Source organism: Oculina patagonica, chromosome 2 (assembly GCF_052425735.1).
Source record: "Oculina patagonica isolate OP01 chromosome 2, crgOcupat, whole genome shotgun sequence".
Classification (NCBI taxonomy): Eukaryota; Metazoa; Cnidaria; class Anthozoa; order Scleractinia; family Oculinidae; genus Oculina; species Oculina patagonica.
Window position 1 is genome coordinate 39416195 of NC_135759.1, and position 19107 is coordinate 39435301.

The following is a 19107-nucleotide window of genomic DNA, read 5'->3' on the forward strand; positions in this document are numbered from 1 at the left end:
TTCTCGGCTATTGTGATTATAAATTTATCACGTATCAATAATTTATTGTTTATTATGAATGGTAACTAAAGCCATTTTAAACGGGAATTTTAACTATTCAACTGCCATATCCCGCAATCCCCAGCCCCCTACCCCTACCCAAACCAATCTTTCTGAACCGCTGATTTGCGTGGGCTCAAACACGCTTTGTCGGTAATCAAAATGGCGGACGAAGTAGAAAGAGTAGAAAGTCTTGTCAAAGGCAGAGAAACTCGGCGAAATGCTGGAGGATTAATGTCCAAACTGATAGAAGATGAACAAGAAGTTGACGATTTTTATAAGACAGCGTTCGGCGGGTTTGAAGAAGAATCAGGCGATGAGAAATACTCAACAGAAGACGAAGAAGTAGACGCCGTTGACTCTGATTTCAGCCTCTCTGAAACAGATGAAGTGATAGATGACCAGGCGGACGAAGAACCAGCAAGAAAGCGGAAAAAGCAAATTATTAAACCATACAAAGCTCCGAAGAAGGATGCAGCGACGCCAAAGGCATCTAATAAAGAGTCGGAAGCGAAAAAACGGAGAAGTTTGGTGGAAGAACCTCGGGAAGGAGTTAGAAAGTCCACCCGGGCGCTTACAGTTGAACGCGCTCAAGCAACAAAAATTCGTTTCAAACAAGAGAAAGAGAAGAAGACGCTGCTAAAGAAAAAGCAGCCGAGAAAGTTTCTTGACATGAGGCGTCTAACACAAGAGGAACTATTGGCGGAGGCTAAAATAACAGAAGAAGAGAATGTAGCTTCTTTACAAGCTTATCAGCAATTGGAGGCAGACAAGAAGAAAACTAAAATCCAGAAGGTGGCATATAAGGGTCCTGTCATCCGCTTTCATTCATTGTCTATGCCAGTTATAGAGGTAACAGAGCCGTTGGTGAAAGTCGACGACAATGAGGATGATGAGGTGAATGTAGATTCATCCAAGCGATGCTGCAGAAATTTTTTGATCTTTACAGATCCAAAGAATTTTCCTGCTGCATACTTTCCCACCCAAAAGCCAAAAGTTCCACATAAGACTTACTGTCCAGTCACAGGGTTACCTGCTCGATATCATGATCCTGTCACAGGGCTACCATTTGCAAATGCGCAAGCATTTAGATACATAAGAGAGCGGTATGCTATGCAAGCAGAAGAAATTAAAGGAAAGGCATCTGACATGGAACAAAGGCGAGGGCGAAAACCTCAGTAACACAGATGTCTTTCCTCAAGTATGCTAAAGCTACATTGAGAACTACATGTATAATATTAAAACAAATACAGAAGACTGGTTGAAACGGAAATGGGCATTTTGTAATGCCATTTGTATATAGTTTATGCATACATGTATTATTTTGTCTGTTACTGTAAATCCCTACCTTCCATGTACATGTATAACCACCTCATTAATGCGACAATCTCCAGTTACAGCTACTTTTTGTTGGCCTTAGAAAAGCAAAGTGAGTCATTTTCTTTGCCTAAGGACACATTTTAACATCCAGCAACCCCAACATGCATGTATTATGAAAGTTGAGAGCAGTGTTTCATGTACAGTGTACATCAAAGAAAATTCCCCTGAAATTTTTTTTCTTCATTGTGGCCATCTGCAATTTATACCAAAGTCTGGGTCATATGAAGGCAAGCTCGTTTCCTGCTCCAGGTTTTTTTCTAAAAAGAAACTAGTTCTGTTCCTAAAATAACATTTACAATAGCTTTCAGAAAAACTCTTGTTTGCACACTGTAGTTTATGTGCAGTTGACAGTATCATGTTTTGTTTTCATTGCCAAGCCTCTAACAGGAGAATTCACTGCTGGCTTCTGTTCATGGCTGCTGAAAGAAAAATCCTATTAACTTTACAGGCTAGTAAAATTAATTCTACATGATAATTTGTCTCCACTTTCTATTTCGATTTGATTTCAGGGAGTCTACACCCATCCCCCCCCCCCAAAAAAAAAAAAAAAAAAAAAATACTGAGGGTATGCCAGCACATTTCCGATGCAGAAGACCCCAGTAAAAAGGCTTCTGAGTTTGTTTTGGATTCCCAAGGGGTCCCAGACAGAATGGTTGAATACTTCGGGTCGGAGTTACACAATGTAACCAAGCTATTTCTGTAGCCTTTCTCAAAGAAACGTTTTGGTACATACCCCTTTTAATATAATAATATTCTGAAGATGGACATATCTTTTCAAATGTGCATTTATTAAATTGTTCAACTAATTTCTTAGAAATATAATAGTAAATGCTGTTTTTTTTATTAAAATATTGTACATGTCCCCTGTATTTTACACATTGTATCTTTTGGTTCTAAAGTTTTCACATTCAAGTTGCCAAAAGCTCAAAATCTAAGATGTGTTAAGAAGAAACTGCCTGCCTTAGTTAAACAACTGCCTTTCATGAAATCCCGGGGGGCATGAAATGCCAGTTATATATAAGCCCTGTGCTAATACAACCTTTGTCGGTAAAGTTGATTAATTTTATATGGTTTTATTTATTCAAAAAAAAAAGACTGCAAAAGAAATTATCCACGGTATTTTAGGTCTGACGTAAGTAACGAATTTTAGAAGTCAGAGAAGTTAGGTTTTGAAGAGGTTTAGACACTGGTTCTCGCCAGCTGCTCATCAACCAATCTGATGCAAACCAAAACCAGTCGCGACGCCGTCACACGCGTTCTCGGTAGGGGTGGCGGTGGGGGTTCACCCATATATGAGCTATCTTGGTATGTGCCGCTGTGAAGGCTATGATTTTCAGGCAGTCTAGTCAAGGATAGGGTATAGTAATCAGAGAGTTTTGGTCTAGAACAAGGTATCATTTTCCGTAAGACTTATCAGTTCCTTGAAGAATTTAGTCTAGACAAAGTTGCCCGGCAGATTACACTTAAAAATCAATACGACGCCACGGGTCAGTACAGAAACTTTAATCAACCCAGGTAATATTCATAATAAAGAAAGCGTTGATAAATTAATAGTTCTAGGATAGGGCAGAATCGAGAGAGAACTGGACGCCAGCGCAAAACGGGAGGCAAACGGGCAAAACGTAAAGCGCGAGGGCACCCGTCGTACTTGCTTCGTACTTGCGCTCGCTTCGTCTGCTGTTCTCTTGCGTTCTTTTGCGTTGAAAAATAAAGAGGATGTGAACATTCTAGTTTTACACCGTAAACTGGAAACGACTTGATTTCGCGACCCGTCAAAGCCACGCGCTAATCTCCTGTCTTTAAATTTAGGACTATTTTATAAACTAAGACATTCACAAAATTCTCTTTTTAAAAGAGCTCGAAACATCTGCATGATGCAAAAAGCGTTATAGCCAGCATTTTGAAGTTTGTGAGTGTCAAACGGAATGTCCAATTTCTTGAGAATTTCTTCCATGCTATTTTCTTTCCTACACTCAGGGAACAGCGCATAATGAAGTGTCAGTGTGTCAATGATTTCCTTATCTTCCACATCCAGCCCTTGCGCTCTCAAAAAATTCCTTATATCCTCTGATGACGTTGAATGAGCAATCAAAAAATCCGCTTGCGAAATGATGTCTTGAAACTTGTCCAGTATCTCACTGAGGCTTGCTACTTCTATAGTACCAAATAACAAATCGTCGTAGTGTTTTTGCAGAATGTTTTCGTTAAGCGTAGCGGAATTTTCCTTTACGATGTAGACGTGATGTTTTTTGCTGCATTCTTGCTGACTTTCCAGTGAGAAAATAACGCAACCAAGCTGCAAGATTTTCTTTGGGTCCTGATCAGAAAACTTCGCATTGAACGCTAAAAATGACGGTGTTTTTTCGTCCATAACCTCGTTTATCCTTCCTAACGAATACACACCATTAATGTGTCTTTGCCGAATGATGGAACGATTTTTGTGGCGCAGTTGATCGCTAAATATGATAAAATCTTTGAGAGATTTAAAGATTCTCATAATCTGGGGTGTTTTCCGCGACAGTTTAGCTGGTGAAATTTCAGGCAGCATGTCGCCTAAATCTGCTGCTTTTTCCATCTTTTCTTTGAAAAACGTATAGCCTTTAAAATCAAGAAAGATACCAGCTGTGTGATCGACACCATAGGCTATCACGAAGATCATTTCTTGCAAATGGCGATCAAACACGTTATTGAAGTAGTATTTGATTTTCTTATAACAGTGTCTTCCCTTGTCACGACAGGCTTGCACCCAGGTCTCTCTCAGTGTCTCGTATCTGTACATGTATTCAGGGCAACTCTTGCATACCATAGTGCAGGGAAAGAGCTCTCTGTAATTGTCTCGGCGACCACTCATTTTTCTTTCACAAACGTCACTAGCCACTATATCTGCACAAAAAGAACAAAGCAAAACATTATTGTTCTCTTGTCACCTTTTTGCATAAACTGATCACGAATTTGAGACTATTAGTAATTGGTCAGAGTGATTTTGTTACTAGTAACTGTTGCAAAACTATTGTGACCACTAAACCAGTTGGAGCACGAGGCAAATAAATGTAACCGCTGGAAAGCGCGGGAGAAGTCACGTGATGAGCAATAAGGCAGTTTCCCGCCCTTGCCACAAGTTCGTGAAGATTGGTATCAGTGTCCAACTTGTCCTTACCATTACAATACAACTTTAAGCAGACAAGAATTAGGAAAATCATCAGAGAAGGGATGTTGCACCTTCATGCATGGTCATGTATTACTCTGCAAATTAGTTCTTAGCCATTAAAGAAGTGTGGCAAAAAGCCGCAAGCAGTGCAAAGCACTACAGCTAATACCTAACCAAGTTTTAAGTGCCCACCGATTTTATGTCGTCGAACACACTAGCCATTCGAAAGAATGCGTTTTCTTGTTTAAGATTTATTCATGATCACCCCCAATAAATTGAGAGAATGTCTGACATCTCTAGACACTAAACTATCGAAAGTTAAAGCAGCGCAATTGCATTTTCAGCTACAAGTCGAGAATTAATAAGTGCTTCAATTCCAACCACACGCATACACAGAGTACATCGCATCATACATGAGTATCCTGAGAGTAATCCCGGGGGGTGGTTTAAGCCCCCCCCCCCGAGTAATCTCCTGTCAGAGTCATCTATTAAAGCGGTGTACAGTCGAATTACACGTGTTTTGACGTTCAGATCGAAGGAATACCGGCCTTCGATAGGTGGCTATGACTTTGAGCTGTTATCTCAATGGCCCACAATTAATTTGTTTACAGTGTTTTCATTTGGCATTGCAATGTCAGACTAGAATAACTAGATATTCACTGAGCTACAAACTGATACTCCTAGTTTGTGAAATAGATTTCATTAACTAAAAGTTATGGTCTTCGAGCACTAAATCAAATTATCGAAAGCTGTCTCTTGGTCTTCAGAATACTTGGGGATTGTTTTTTATAATAAATTATCCATATACGTAATGTTATTTTGATGAAATGCTTGTGTGTGTATTTCTCAGGCTTTGTAATTGTCATCAAAATAAGACTGCTGTGAAACTCCACTTACCTTCAGACACTAAAGTTTGTACGTAAAGTTTTCAACAACAAGAGCAAAATCGTGTGTGTGGGAACAGAATAAAATTACAAATGCATTTTCAGGGTCAATTTGAGGTAATTTTATGCCTCGGTGATTTAAATACAATCAAGCTCATTTGACTTAAAATGCCCTTTTGTATGTTTTGTACAAAGCCTTATCCTTTGTTCAGCTTCATCCTTTGTGTTAAAAACTAACTTAGCCATGGTTAAATTGTACAAGGTTGGGCAAGCGTGTCAAAAATGAATAGACCTTTTGCTCCAGTAGTCACGTGACTTGGCCAGCAGGTCTCAATGTGGTTACCTGGCAACTGGGAAAATCAGCTCTTATTGATGTTTACGTCAGACTGGCCAGTTTCAACACCTCGCTTTCGAAGTGCAAACTTGCCTGTAATTTTTATCGCGAACGAATTCCTAAAGCAGCAAATATGAAAAAATATATCCAAGTGAAAACTGCATTACTGCATTAAAATGATTTATCTACCCCACATACTTGAGTTCGCATCCTTTGATTTTCATTTAACGAATTTTAAAATTAACTGGGCATGTTCCAACGCAAGCTTGAGTCACGTGTCCTCCCGCTATTGCTGTTGATGCCGGCAAATGGCCAAAACGCCTACGTCTTGCAATCTCCAAAACACAGCATCCTTTATGCAGCCAAATGTATACGGGACGGACGACGGACCATTATTTTTTTTTGAGGCGGAGAGGGGGGGGGGGGGGGGGGGGGGAATAAAAAATATTCCTCTGTAAAGTTTTTTTTTAGTAAGCACCTCTGCAAACATTTTTTTTGAAATGCAAACTATTTTTTGTTAAACATATCAAACAATTTTTTTCCATATATTTTCATAGCCCCTCCAAAAAAATGGTCCGTCCCTTAGTTTAGCCTTTTTCTGCAGTAACAAATTCGGCATGAACGATTTAGGTGATTCTATTTTTAATTAGTGCTGAGTTCTGCTCTGTCCTGTTAGCTGAAAAGACAAAAAATACTTCTTGAAATCTAATCGTTTACAGTTGAATCTTGATAACTCGAACCCTCAGTAACTCGAACCTCCCGCTAACTCGAAACTTTTTCGATTCCCTTCCAGCTCATTTTCTTACAAATTTTACCCTCGATAACTCGAGCCCTGCTCGAACCTTTTACGATTTCTCTTTAAGTATCCTGTATTTGTAAATTTTTGTGACCAGGAAGCCGGGTTTACACGAGCAATTTTTATGTGACAACTTTTATTTGCTCCCGATCGTGTAGATGAGAAAAATTGGTCAGTTTTTATGTGACAAATATAAATTTTGTTGACAAGCTGGCGAGCTAGCTTTTATGTGACAAATAAAAGTTGTCACATAAAAATTGCTTGTGTTAGCCGACTTTAAACGTCGTAACTTGTCCCTTGGGTTACGATGATAAGAACGTAACCTGCTATCTGTTTGTTTATTTATTGAGTGAATTTCTAACTGCAAAATGTAAATGTTATGACAACCTTATGGGTATTCAAATGCAAAATAAAGCTAATGTGTTTTGCTGCTTTTAAGGAAAATAAATCGACAGAGCTAAAAGCACATTTAAGTTCAAAACGCTTTCATTTGGTCGGTTCAGTATAATGTGGCGTCTCTTTGCCGTCTCTTTGTTCGTTTAACACTAACAGTAATTTGCAAGTTTCAATAATTGACTTTGTCAACGCAAAATAATTATTCATAGTTATTCTAATCGGCAGCAGCTGGCATGAATACAGCAAGAAAAATTAACAACTACTTAAAATAAATATTGTAGGTTTAAACGCTCGAGAATTAGTCTACAGCTGTATGACAAAATAAACATTTTTTTCATTTTCAGAAATTTGTATTTTGCACTTTTTTACCGAACTTGTTTTAATTGTCTAACATTGAAACGTATTATAAATTTGGATACACATAATGCTACTTTTAATTGTGACAATTATTTTTTTTCGTCGTGCGTTTGCTAAGTGCAATGTTTGCCATTGTCTTACACAAGGAAAATAGTACTTTCAGCCCAAAACTGCAGCTTGGACCGATACCTTCTAAAGTCGACAAATAATATGCTTCATTATATATCACAAATTATTGCTGTATTCAAACTGAATTTTAACATGGTTTTCTTGTTGATTTTTCAATGCCGCTAGGCGCTCCTCTAATGGTGGATTTCCACTGACGCGTAATTTTTTACGTGCGTGAAAAAAATTAGAGACAATGTATGAACGGCCTGCGTAAACGTGTACGCAGGCCGTTCATACATTGTCTCTTATTTTTTACGCACGTAAAAAATTACGCGTCAGTGGAAATCCACCATAAGAGTTATAAAGGCGACAATACTCATTGATTGATTGAATTGTTTACCTTTGCTTGTAGCTCGCCTAAGAGCCAGGCATAGAAAATTTACCATTAAAGAGTTTAAGAGAAAATGCAAAACCGTAAACATGGATTACAGTACCTGTAGATATATAGCAGGGTTTCAAATAAATGTATATATACTCGATGCATCTGTGAATTCATTCCCTAAGCAGAAGGATTTTCTTCAAATTTTTATATTTTGGTGACAATGTAGTATCAAGAGTAGTGGCAGTCGCTAGCAAGTGATCATCATAAAATTTAAGTATCAACATTTTGCACTGCGATAAGGACTTAACCAAATTAGGCTATATTAAAGCACGAGTCCAATTCTCGAAGCAGCGGATTAAATATCTAGCGACAAATATTTGATTGTTAAATATCATTCTCGCAAAACAACCCATTTGTACTTACATTCGATTGTTCGCCGTCGGATAAAATTCTCATATCAGCTCGGCAGGCCGCCTTGATTGGTAATATGAAAAGCTGTTGACAAGTTATATTAAAAAGGCGTAATATTTAAAATGTAAATAATGAATTGAATGGATTCATCCAGATTATCACGAGTGGCACAAAGCAGCGCTAAAAATGCACTATGCTTTCGTTTACTGCATGTTTGCGTCGCTAGTGAAAAGCACTCTTACAGCAAAGTAAAGTGTTTAAATAAAAAGGAACGTAATTGGCTATATCTAGAAGTACTATAGAATCAGTACCTCGTTTTTTCTTTTCTTTTTAATACGCATTTAAAAATATGTATTTCAATAAGAATATGACTTTGTATAAATAAGTCTTACTGCCACGACTTAGTTGCAAATGTTATCGTTAGAAAGCAGCATCATTTATAGACACATGAAACACCGCAAGTCTTTTTCACTGCAGCTACCACTTTTTAAATTTGATTTATTTAAAAATGAAACTTAAAAATTGAGAATTGAAATCGAGGTCGACTGAACTCGGGGTTGTTATTAGGCAAGACAAAAAGCTCAAATACCCCCACCCCCCTCCCTCAGGTCACAAATCAAAACCGGAAAAAGAAAAGACTCCAACTTGGTCCTTTAAATATTTCTCGAAAGAACAACTTACCTGAAATGCCAGGCTTATCCTGTATACCTTTGAAAACAGACTTAGAATTTAGCAAGATCTTTGATTCTTGTCTTATCGGAAAGAAAAAACATTATTTCTTTTCAACAGCAACAAGACTGATTTGACTATTTTGAGCTTTCCGCATGATATATTATGGGGGTTTTATTACGCGTAAAACAAAACAAAACTGGTCCCCCAGGAAAATTTGGATTTCAAATTCACCTAAATACCGGAAAATGCATTTGAAATTTTAATTGTAGGTTAAAAGGTTTTGGTAAAAGTATTGCTTGAAATGAGAAAAAAACGTTGGGATAGAAAGACGTTGCTCCACAAAACGTTAGATAAAACTACTCACTGACCCTGACCACTCATGAACCTTTCCCACCATGTTCCCGGGTATGTTGAAGTACCGGCAAATGAGATGTTACCAGAAGGAATGAAAACAGAAAAGGCAATTTCACTTTATGTTACAAAATCAATTACTTTTAGAATGGGCTTGAAAACAAACCGTATCGTCCTATAAACTAAACCCATTTGGTGGGATCGAAACTGATCAACGATGAAACACGCCTTTTTCATGAGAAGTCCTCTTAAAAACCAAGTTTTTAATAAAGGGCATGATCCTGTAGTAGCCTAACCATTTTCCAATAACTGAAAACCTTGAAGAAGACTGTCCGCATTTACTTGTTTTTTTTTTTGTATCTACGTTGAAGGCGAGTTTATTTTAGCTATAGTAACTGCTGTTACTTTCGTCCTTTACAAACTAAATAAATAATATGGCTTCGAGAAACGAAATATTTTCAGTAATTTTTCGCTTGTTTTTTTCATTCATTATATGTTTTTCCTTGTTACTGTAAAAAAGTGGGGGGCTAAAGCCCCTCTAGCCCCTCCCTCTGAGCGGTCCCTGAGGCGTGGTTCAACATCATTATTTTTCAAACTTTTTACACGGGGAAGATCGGGCGACGTATCCACAAAATAAAGCGCCTTTTTACATCGATATTTCAATTCATTTGGTTTTCTTGTTTAGCCAATCGAAATGGTGCTGCTGAATTGCACGTGTCGTTCAGTTGCTCTTTGATCGGTTACGACGTTTTTCAACTGACCAATGAGAAGCTAGAGGTGTAATACCTAAAATCCTAAATCATGCAAAATTTGGCTCGATTCGGGTTGCGTTTGCTCCATAAATTGCAATTACATAAAAAAAGCGCATTAGGAAGAAATTTGTCCTGTTCTCTTATCCTTTATATGCTGAAATTACTCCAAAAAAACTCGTTTTTTTAAACCGTTAATTGATTCTCTTGGCTCTACGATCCTAAATTTCTCTAAACCTTGCTAGAAATGCACTTTCTGTCCGGGGAAGAAGCGCGGGCTCATTTTTACCAAGCAGCGGCTGGTAATCGATTCTAGGTTCATTTTTCTCCACAACTCCTTTAAGACTCGTAGGCGGTGGAGCAGGTGGGAAAGGGGGCTGCACCCCCAAACAAATATTTGAGGGGCTCAACACCCCCCCCCCCCCCTCCCGAAAATATCACGAGCGTAGCGTAAAATTGGTTTGTCACGATATCCCGTCTCATGAGTGGGTTCAAACACCTTCAAAACTTTCTTGAAAGTCTTCGGGAAACTTCGTTTGTCTTCGAAAAAGTTCGAAAATAATCGAAAACGTTCATATGGCCTGTGAACAACAATCGAAAAAATCTTCGGAAATCTTCAGTCTAGAAACTGCTCAGAAATCATAAAGTTGCTAGAACAAAAAACGTTTCTCCAAATATGAAAACCTGCCAAGTTTTTTTGGGACAGACGTAGCCCCCTGCGTTCCAAAACGCTCCGCCGCCTCTGTCGTTCCAACCCGAGAAGAAAGTTCGGGGATGGAGCGCGGGCTCATTTTACCAAGCAGCGGCTGACAATCGAGCCTAGGTTCATGATTTTCACCGCAACAACTCCCTCAAACAATGAAGATTGTAATTAATATAAGGAATTTCATCCTTTTTCTCTTCCGGCGTTCTCATATCTTTCTCTTTGTCTGTTTGTTTCTTCATTTTGGTTGGAAAGTCACGTTTTCAAAAATATCAAACAAACTAGGGTCAGCCAAAACAAGGCCAATATATCGAAATTGGCCTATATAACAAATCAACCAGCAAATCAGATAAATATGTAGTTGGCACTCGGCATAAGTATGGAATTTTAAACTCGAAGTTTTGATGTTTCTTTCTCTCGGGCTAATGCTTAGTCGTTTGACTTGCCATGTGAAAACCAATACTCAGGTTCACAATACTCCAAACTCAGTTTCTCTCTTTACTAAGTGTGCCTGAATTCCACTGAACCACCTACACTGGTCCGATCGACTTATTACTCTCTAAACAGTGCTGGTATAAAACGCAAGGCTATTAATTAATGCGTAACTTTTGAAGTTCAGGAACGGAGGAGAAGGCGTAATTATGAAAGTCGTTACGAATTGCGACATTATGATATGGGCTATCAGCGACAGTTTGATTTATTACAAAATGTGACGTCCGTAGACTAATTTTACTAAAACTAAAAAGCCGTCGACGTTATTACAAAAACACAATTCAGCAATGCGTTTCATTACAAAATTAAAGTCGATTTATGGTTTGATTAATGTAATGGACAGAATAAACGAAGTGCATTTGAGAGTTATTATAATATCACTGATAAGAACAGACTTACCTGCGATTCCTGGTCTTGTAGCGCCGAGAGATTTAGCCAAGCGAGGATTGATCATTGTTGATTTTATCAGAGATCTTATATAAACTGAGAGTTGTTAGCTTTATCAACTTGCCTGAACTGTGAGAACCCTGCGAGGCTCATACGCTGAAAAAATATATTCCTTTGGCTGCATGCCCTTCTTATTTATATATTTAAATGGAACAGCTGCATAGATGTCAAGCTGTAGAGCTAAATTATGAACGAAGGAACAGAAACGATAAAAATTAAAACAATGTAGCTAGACACCATACAACTCAAAAGAACAGGGGTCGGGATTTCAATTGTCAATAGTAACGTCGAATTCAAGTAAAAAATTTATCAATAAATTATGATCATGACAACAAAAAGGGTTATGACTAAAATTTAATTAGCTGTTTTCTTTATCTGTCTTGTATAGGTTTATAACAAAACAATCTCTCCCCTGCAATGGATTTACATAAAGTTTAATTATTTCCTGTGCAAAATCAAAAAACAAACCTCGGTTGACCAGTCCGTATTGAAGTGGGAAAAAAAATTAATACCAACATGAAAATGCATTAATAAACATTAGTGAACTATCTGACAAAAATCTTGTTTTTCTGAAAATGTTTCCTGTGCTTAAAAGTATTATTCAAAAAATACCTCTTTATTACCACGGATAGCAAGAAAATTGAAAGAAATTCGAAAACCGGACCCGAATTGAAGAATTCGGCTCGGCACGTCGCTTCGTCGCATTTTCTTTAAATTGAACAAGAAATCGTTGGTACCCTCATTACAGGTTAAACGCGATAGACCAAAATGTTGGACTTAGCACGGATTAAAAGTAAACGTGAGTTATCCTTGACCGCGCAAAGAACAGTCCAAATTTGATTTCAACAGGCAGAGAACAAGGATGTAAGAAACCCGCTGGGGGACTTAAATATTATGGGTATATTAAAAAAGTGTACATGCATGATACGGCGAGGCTAAATCAGGTCCCAGGGGGGGGGGGGGGGGGTACTCGAGATTTCAAGTGACGGGGATGATCGAATGGGAGCAAAAGTCATGATTCAAAATATCCCAAGGGCGTCCAAAAAAACCCAAAACATTTCTAGACCAAAAATACCCCCCCCCCCCCTCCCCAAACAAATCAGCAGCAAAACATGTTTGTTTGTGCTTAATTCGCAGAACTACGCAGCCAAGGTAATACCACGAATCTTTTTTTATAGATTGTTTTTAATACCCCCAAAAGGGTAGAGTGTTATGGGTTCGAGTTCTGACTGGGGTCTTTGAGTTGTGTGATAGGTTACCATAGATGGTCTAACACCGTAAAATCCTGGTTATAAGCGCTGGGCTTATACAACTTCGTAAGGGCGGGGTGGGGGAGGTTGATAAGAGAAGAAAAAAACGCATTAAAACGAGCCATGGTGGTGTTGAACGAAATACGTTTTTAAGTTAAAAAATTATAATAAAGAAACATTTAGCCCTATTCAGTCATGTCATTCTGCAGAGCAGGGTTTATATCCGGGGGTGGGGTAAGGGGGGGGGGGGGCTTATAACCGGATTTTTTTTGTTTCCAGGTAGATGGGCCGTTAACCAGGGGGCTTATAAGCGGGAGGAGCTTATCGGGATTTTACGGTATTTCATCAAAGGGGAGTGACATCAATCCCAGTTGCTTTATGCTACGAAATCTGATATTAAACGCCGGTCTGTTTAGAACTCCGAAAAAGGCCTTACGTTTTTGTGATAAATTTCGCATAACCTGAACCCTACGGAGCATGCGCCAGTTGCTGTTTCAATGACCACAAGTATGCCAAAATTATAAGTTTAAAACTTAATTTTAATGAAAATTTTTAAAGTTACAAATTGAGATGCACTTAAATCAATAAAGTTGTTTTGTATTGACAACTTTTTTAACTTGAATTCCTATCTGAATGAGAACTTTACTACTAAACAGTAAAAAAGACGCCGATTTCTCGAGCAGTGAGTAATACAGGTTTTTCTTCTTATTCGAAGATGAAAAGCTTAAAAATCGGCAAAAGGCCAGCGTGGTCCGCGGCTTACATCAGTAGTGCCAGGCCTAGGGCAGAACACACGGTCATCAGGAAGATGCTGAAGGAGACAGGTGAGCCCGCGTTGCACTCGTCAGAGGAACAGCAGCCAACCTTGCAATCCACCTCGCTATCAACGTTGTCACAAACGGTTTGCGCCAAATCACAGCCCAACTGATTTGTGCAGTCGTTCCCCACGGCGGTGTTACCATCTTTATGGAGCCAGGTCCTTATGCACTTGTCTGCCCCTAAACCGCACTCTTTCAAATACTTGTCCTTGCTGCCTTCCAGAGTGCCCTTGCTACAAGTATCTTCAGTGCCACTGCACACATAACACTTCAAAGCAAAAGCTGATAAAGAAAGGAACAAAAAAACTTTCACTATATGATATTTCAAATTTTACATATATATCTTTATCTTCTACCGGTATATTAACCGGCCTGAATAATCGATGGAAATCAATCATCAGAAATCCAATCGATCAATTGATATTAATCGATAACAACAGTGGCTAATTATCAGCCAATCGATGACCAATCGACAATCACACGAAAAGGGTCCCGGCCTCATCGATTGTTAGTGGTACTATCGGTTTTCATTGAATAGCTTCTTACAACTTTGAAGCGCGCATCTTAGTTCCCGCCATCTCGATTTTGCCAGCTTTTGCTGAAAAAAAAAAGGGGGGTATAAATCCAATATTTCCAGCCCAAATTTTCCCCAAATCCCATTTCCCAGCTTATTATTTTCCCAGATTTTATGTCTGTGATTCCCATTCCATGTGACCAAATCCCAGTCCCAATGACCTAAATCCCATTTTCCCAATGAAAGTTTGCCCAGTTCTCATCATTTTAGCACTTCAGGCTCCTTACTAGAATTACGCGGGAATCACTGTGATGCTAGCAGGTTTTCTTCCGATCGGGTATTTGGTGTGCTCAGGAAAGAAACATATGTCTGACAAACCAAGCCACCGTAAGCTTCTGGTATCTATTCATTTTTTTGTTTAATTTGTGCCATCCTCAACTGGTTTCAAAAGTAAAGTCGTACTGTTAATTAAAAATCAAAAGTTTCCAAGAGACCAAGTCAGGTCCTGTCAGCTTATTGGTTCAGTAGTTGGAAATAGTCTACTGGATGAAAAACGGCAACACTATTCTTTTTCCATTTAGATATATGCGAGCGCAAAATCATCGATGATAATTGATAACAACCCATGGCAATGGATGCTGATAACATTTGAAATCATTTTGTTGATAATCTTAACATCTTAGTCATTTTGTCGATCGATATTTAATCAATTGTGGTCGATTATTATCGGATGAAAAACGGCAACACTATTTTTTTTTCCATTTGGATATATGCGAGCGCAAAATCATCGATAATAATTAATAACAACCCATGGCAATAGATGCTGATAACATTTGAAATCATTTTATTGATAATCTTAACATCTTAGTCATTTTGTCGATCGATATTTAATCGATTGTTGTCGATTATTATCGTTCATCCATTTTACCGCTGTCGAGGCTGAACTGACCAGCTTCTAGTTGGCTCCCGCTTGCAGATAGCTTAGTTGCACCGTATAGCATCTTACAGCAGAGGTTTAAGCCCGAATATCCCTAGCGGGGGAGGGGGGGGGGGGGGTTGAATATTCTTCAGACTTTCTTTTCGCAACAGCTTAAGTTACGTCGATGTAACTGTATTGCGATCGGCATAGGACATTTATAAAATAAAACGGATTTTTTAAGCCGATCTGTTTTTGCTACCTAAATTTTTGGTGACTACTGTTTACCTTTATCAGAGTTCGACTAAAAGTTCGTTGGTGCTCGCGCTACCAATCCGCGCGCTTCTGGCGTTCTTAATTTTGAATTAAAGACATCTTCAAAGCGGGATTTTACAATTTTCCTAAAATGAACATTGAGCACATTTTTGCGGCCGGTGCATTCCGTTTGTTAATTATTCTTTCTCGAATATTCTTAGACATAGTGAATTTTCCGCTGGGAACTTTTAACTCTTTTATCATGCAAATTCCAAATTCAAAAAAATTTTTCATTGTTTTGTCTACCAACATGGCCGCCTTGTCACGTGGTTGCAAGCCAAGAAAGCTAAATGTAGTTACCCGTCTTTCGTTGCTCGTTTGGAATACAGAAGTATCCGAATGCCATGTGTTCAATGAAACTTTGCACGTTTTCGATTTGGCAAATTCTATAGGCAAGATAAAGACGAGATAGAAATTCTTTTGATGTTAAAGAAGAATAGAGTGATGTTGATGAATACTAAAGAATGTTAATTATTTGCATAATAAATGAATCTCAATGACGTCATCATAAGATTTCTTGAAGTCTTTTTGCGATAATTTGGCTAACTTGATCACACTTGATCACACAGGAGTAAAGTTTTGGTCGGTTCCTTAAAGAACAAAACGTATTAGTAATAATAATGAAATAATAATGAATACAGTGTATTAGCCAGTTTGGCATCCTGAATATTTTTTTAATTACCCTGTTGCGCGGCTCAATTACTCACAAAAATCCCTTAACCCTTCACCTTTTAGGTCAGTTCTTTCATGCTCCGTAAACCAACGATCAATATCATTATTGTGACTTGAACGAGTCTGGTTTATTTAAATTCTGAACACCTGTTGCTCTACCTTAATCATCCAAAGCCAACGATTCAGTGATTTTAGAACCAAATATAGTCTAACAGTGGTCTTTTATCATCTGGGAACAAAAACGCACAGTCATTACTCATTTATTGTTGTCTTTCCTATTGTCATCATAATCACTCAGATTTTAAACAAAAATAGAAAACGACTCACTATCGCCTTGATTGAAGTTTTAAGACAGAGAAACAGCAAAGTAAGGTTAACAGAGTGGTTTAACTGAACGTCTTTAACGTTCACAATGCCATACTCTGTCTCTATCGTAAACCGTGCGTGACTTGTTTGTTTCACACTCACGCGATGGAATAGCCCTTATGCATAATTACGTCAGAGTGGCTAGTTCCACCACCAAGCCTCGCTTTCGATGTACAAACTTGTAAATTTTATCAAGAACAAATTCCCAAAACAGCAATGTTGAAACGATTACCCACGTGAACACTGCATGACGGTGGCAAAGGATTGAGAGTAATAGCGAAGCGCGCGAGGTCTAAAAATAAAATGCAAATTATTATACCCCCCACAAAGCTCAGAAAACATCAGCGTGTTCTGAGTGAAATAGAAGGAATCTAGGCAAAGTTTTCGTTTTATGAAAGTGTTTTAGGAACACCGGCCGTTTTAAAAAGTGTTTTAGGAAAATCGTAAGACATTACGGTTTGTTTGTCTGAGTTTTGGTGGTGATGAGTTTTGATGATGTTTGAGGTGGAATTAAAAAAGGGCGCCCATTTGAATATCAATGACGTGATATCTATGAGCGGGAAACATAGAGATTAAACTTTCGGAAAAAGTTCATATAAGAGCGGCAAAATCTCTTAGCAACGACGTTTCAAATAAAAGAAAAGTTTAAACTATGTACTTATTAAGTATTTTATTATTCGAAATATACAAGATCTGTCGTTAAATTTTGTTTTACCAATTGCTCGCCCTTGACTAGTTTTCATTACCCTAGGGGGAGTAATTTAATACTCTTTAATGTGTTTTGTTATGTGCAAGGAAAGATGTTCTTTATTCTGTTTAACTGTAAAAAGAGTGAAAGACAGCGAAAAATATCAAACTTCCAATATTTTTACTAAAATTTGAACCAAGTATGCTATCTAATTAAAGTTGGAATAGTTTCGAGACTATTTATCAAGGCTCAAACATTAAGCCTACTAATTTTAAACTTAGTGCGTGATCTTTTAGACCAGAGCTATTGCGCCAGCAGTTAAATAACTTTCAAAACTTTACGAATTGTGAGTATCTAGAGGCAGTGTCGCACAGAAAGCCAGTTCACTGCTCGAGTTTTTTCATTGCAAGCGTCAAGCAGAACAGTGGAAAAAATTCTGGAAATTTTTTCCACCCAAAAATTTAAATAACTTATTCAAACTTCACAGATATCAAGACAAAACAGATAGGACATTTTATATCTTTACGTATGGTCTTAGTGGTGATCATGAGCTCGTATTTGGGCTTCCTTCGTTGTTTAGGAAATTGTTTGGCATAAAAAAGTTGTAAAAATGCAATGACTGTTATGATTATTTGAAAACGTGGGCCTCTTTAAATGAAACAATTTCTGATCATGGTCATAGCTAAAAACATCTGTTCTTTATTTACTCTGTTCGAAATACGTCGATTGAGAATTTCGTCGCATTTTATTTTGCGCATTTTATTTTGTGACTAAGGCGAGAAAATTTGTCCTCGCTGACGCATAGTGCGTTTAGACTAGCTGCTTGCTGTATACAAGGGAACAAATCTGGTGGCCGATGAAATATTAGCAAGTCCTAAGCATGATTGAAAGCGAGTCACATGAAATGATTTGTGAATATACAGTAATTTGGTATAGTCAAGTTCTAACTTTGCTCGGTTACTAAATTGTCATCAGTCGCTATGTCTAATAACATAAACAGCTAAGGAGTTATGAGAACAAAGCTTCGTTTAGCGTGCTCTTTTCGATCTACAAGCGTAAAGAAATCTACCGAAGTGACTTAGTAGGGTACTCGTGAAATAATGCCAACTCACCTGTTGCTACAAACACAAGAAGAACACTCGCAATCAGCAAAAAGCGACCCATGTTTGGCTCCTCGATAATTTCGTTGCTAACAAGATGTGGCTTGTATAAAGATCAGTAGGCAACACCCAAATATATTTGCCCGAGCATATATGTATATCAATGACGCATTACAATACTTGTTATATCCTGTTTGCAAACATGTTTATCAATCGACTTAGTTTTGCTTTCTTTTGATTGGTTCACAGACCAGTACATCGCCTGCAGCAATTATCCGCCTACAGACGTAGCAGAAAAATGAGTACGCATGCTCGTGTCACGCGAGCGATTCAAGGGGTGTTTTATTCTCGTCCCCATAGCCCTTTTCGTTTTTCTTTGCCGGCAGGGCCTTGGTACGAGAAACGAAGGGCTATGAAGACAAAGGGTTTTCAGTCCTAGATTCTAGGACTTTCGGTCTTCATGTATGCAGTCATAATGTTTCAAAAGAATGTATGGGAGAGTCATTTCGTTTTTGACTTCCGTTCAATAATTCTTTGTTTGAAACAGCCAATCAAAAAAAATTCGAATGAATAGAAAAATCTTATGTCCCCAGAGCCCTTCGCTTTTTCGTGGAAGGGTTTTTTCCGGCTAAGAGAAGCGCTTAGGGCTATGGAAACGAGAATGGGGGTGTTTGAGATAAAAAAACGACAACGTTTGGACCATAGAAACTGCCCGACGCGAGAACGTATTATAACAAACATGTTAGGCAATTAAGCAACACAAGAAAACTACGCCAAAATATCTTGAAGATTACAGCCTTGCAGATTACAGATTACAAC

General features: G+C 38.2%; 3 protein-coding genes across 5 annotated transcripts; 1 reads left to right on the forward strand and 2 right to left on the reverse strand.

Annotated features, from left to right (window-relative positions):
- Positions 1–183: 183 nt before the first annotated feature.
- On the forward strand, positions 184–1964 carry LOC144644698 (vacuolar protein sorting-associated protein 72 homolog). Its single transcript, XM_078504227.1, has one exon. It carries the CDS (start codon positions 202–204, stop codon positions 1219–1221), a length of 1020 nt encoding a protein of 339 aa, XP_078360353.1. The 5' UTR covers positions 184–201; the 3' UTR covers positions 1222–1964.
- Positions 1965–3105: 1141 nt separating this feature from the next.
- LOC144642069 (uncharacterized) lies at positions 3106–11816 on the reverse strand. Of its 3 annotated transcripts, none has more exons than XM_078501067.1 (2): positions 11602–11816; positions 3106–4302 (listed from the first exon to the last, which is right to left on the reverse strand). In XM_078501067.1, exons 1-2 carry the CDS (start codon positions 11654–11656, stop codon positions 3236–3238), a joined length of 1122 nt encoding a protein of 373 aa, XP_078357193.1. In that variant the 5' UTR covers positions 11657–11816; the 3' UTR covers positions 3106–3235. The 3 variants fall into 3 exon arrangements, with proteins under 3 accessions (XP_078357193.1, XP_078357195.1, XP_078357194.1); XM_078501069.1 differs by lacking the exon at positions 11602–11816 and adding an exon at positions 8248–8613; XM_078501068.1 differs by lacking the exon at positions 11602–11816 and adding an exon at positions 5465–5542.
- A 1613-nt stretch (positions 11817–13429) lies between these two features.
- Positions 13430–18417, reverse strand: LOC144641624 (uncharacterized). Its single transcript, XM_078500671.1, has 2 exons — positions 18301–18417; positions 13430–13999 (listed from the first exon to the last, which is right to left on the reverse strand). The coding sequence occupies exons 1-2, from the start codon at positions 18350–18352 to the stop codon at positions 13659–13661; spliced, it is 393 nt and encodes a 130-aa protein (XP_078356797.1). The 5' UTR covers positions 18353–18417; the 3' UTR covers positions 13430–13658.
- Between the last annotated feature and the right edge of the window lie 690 nt (positions 18418–19107).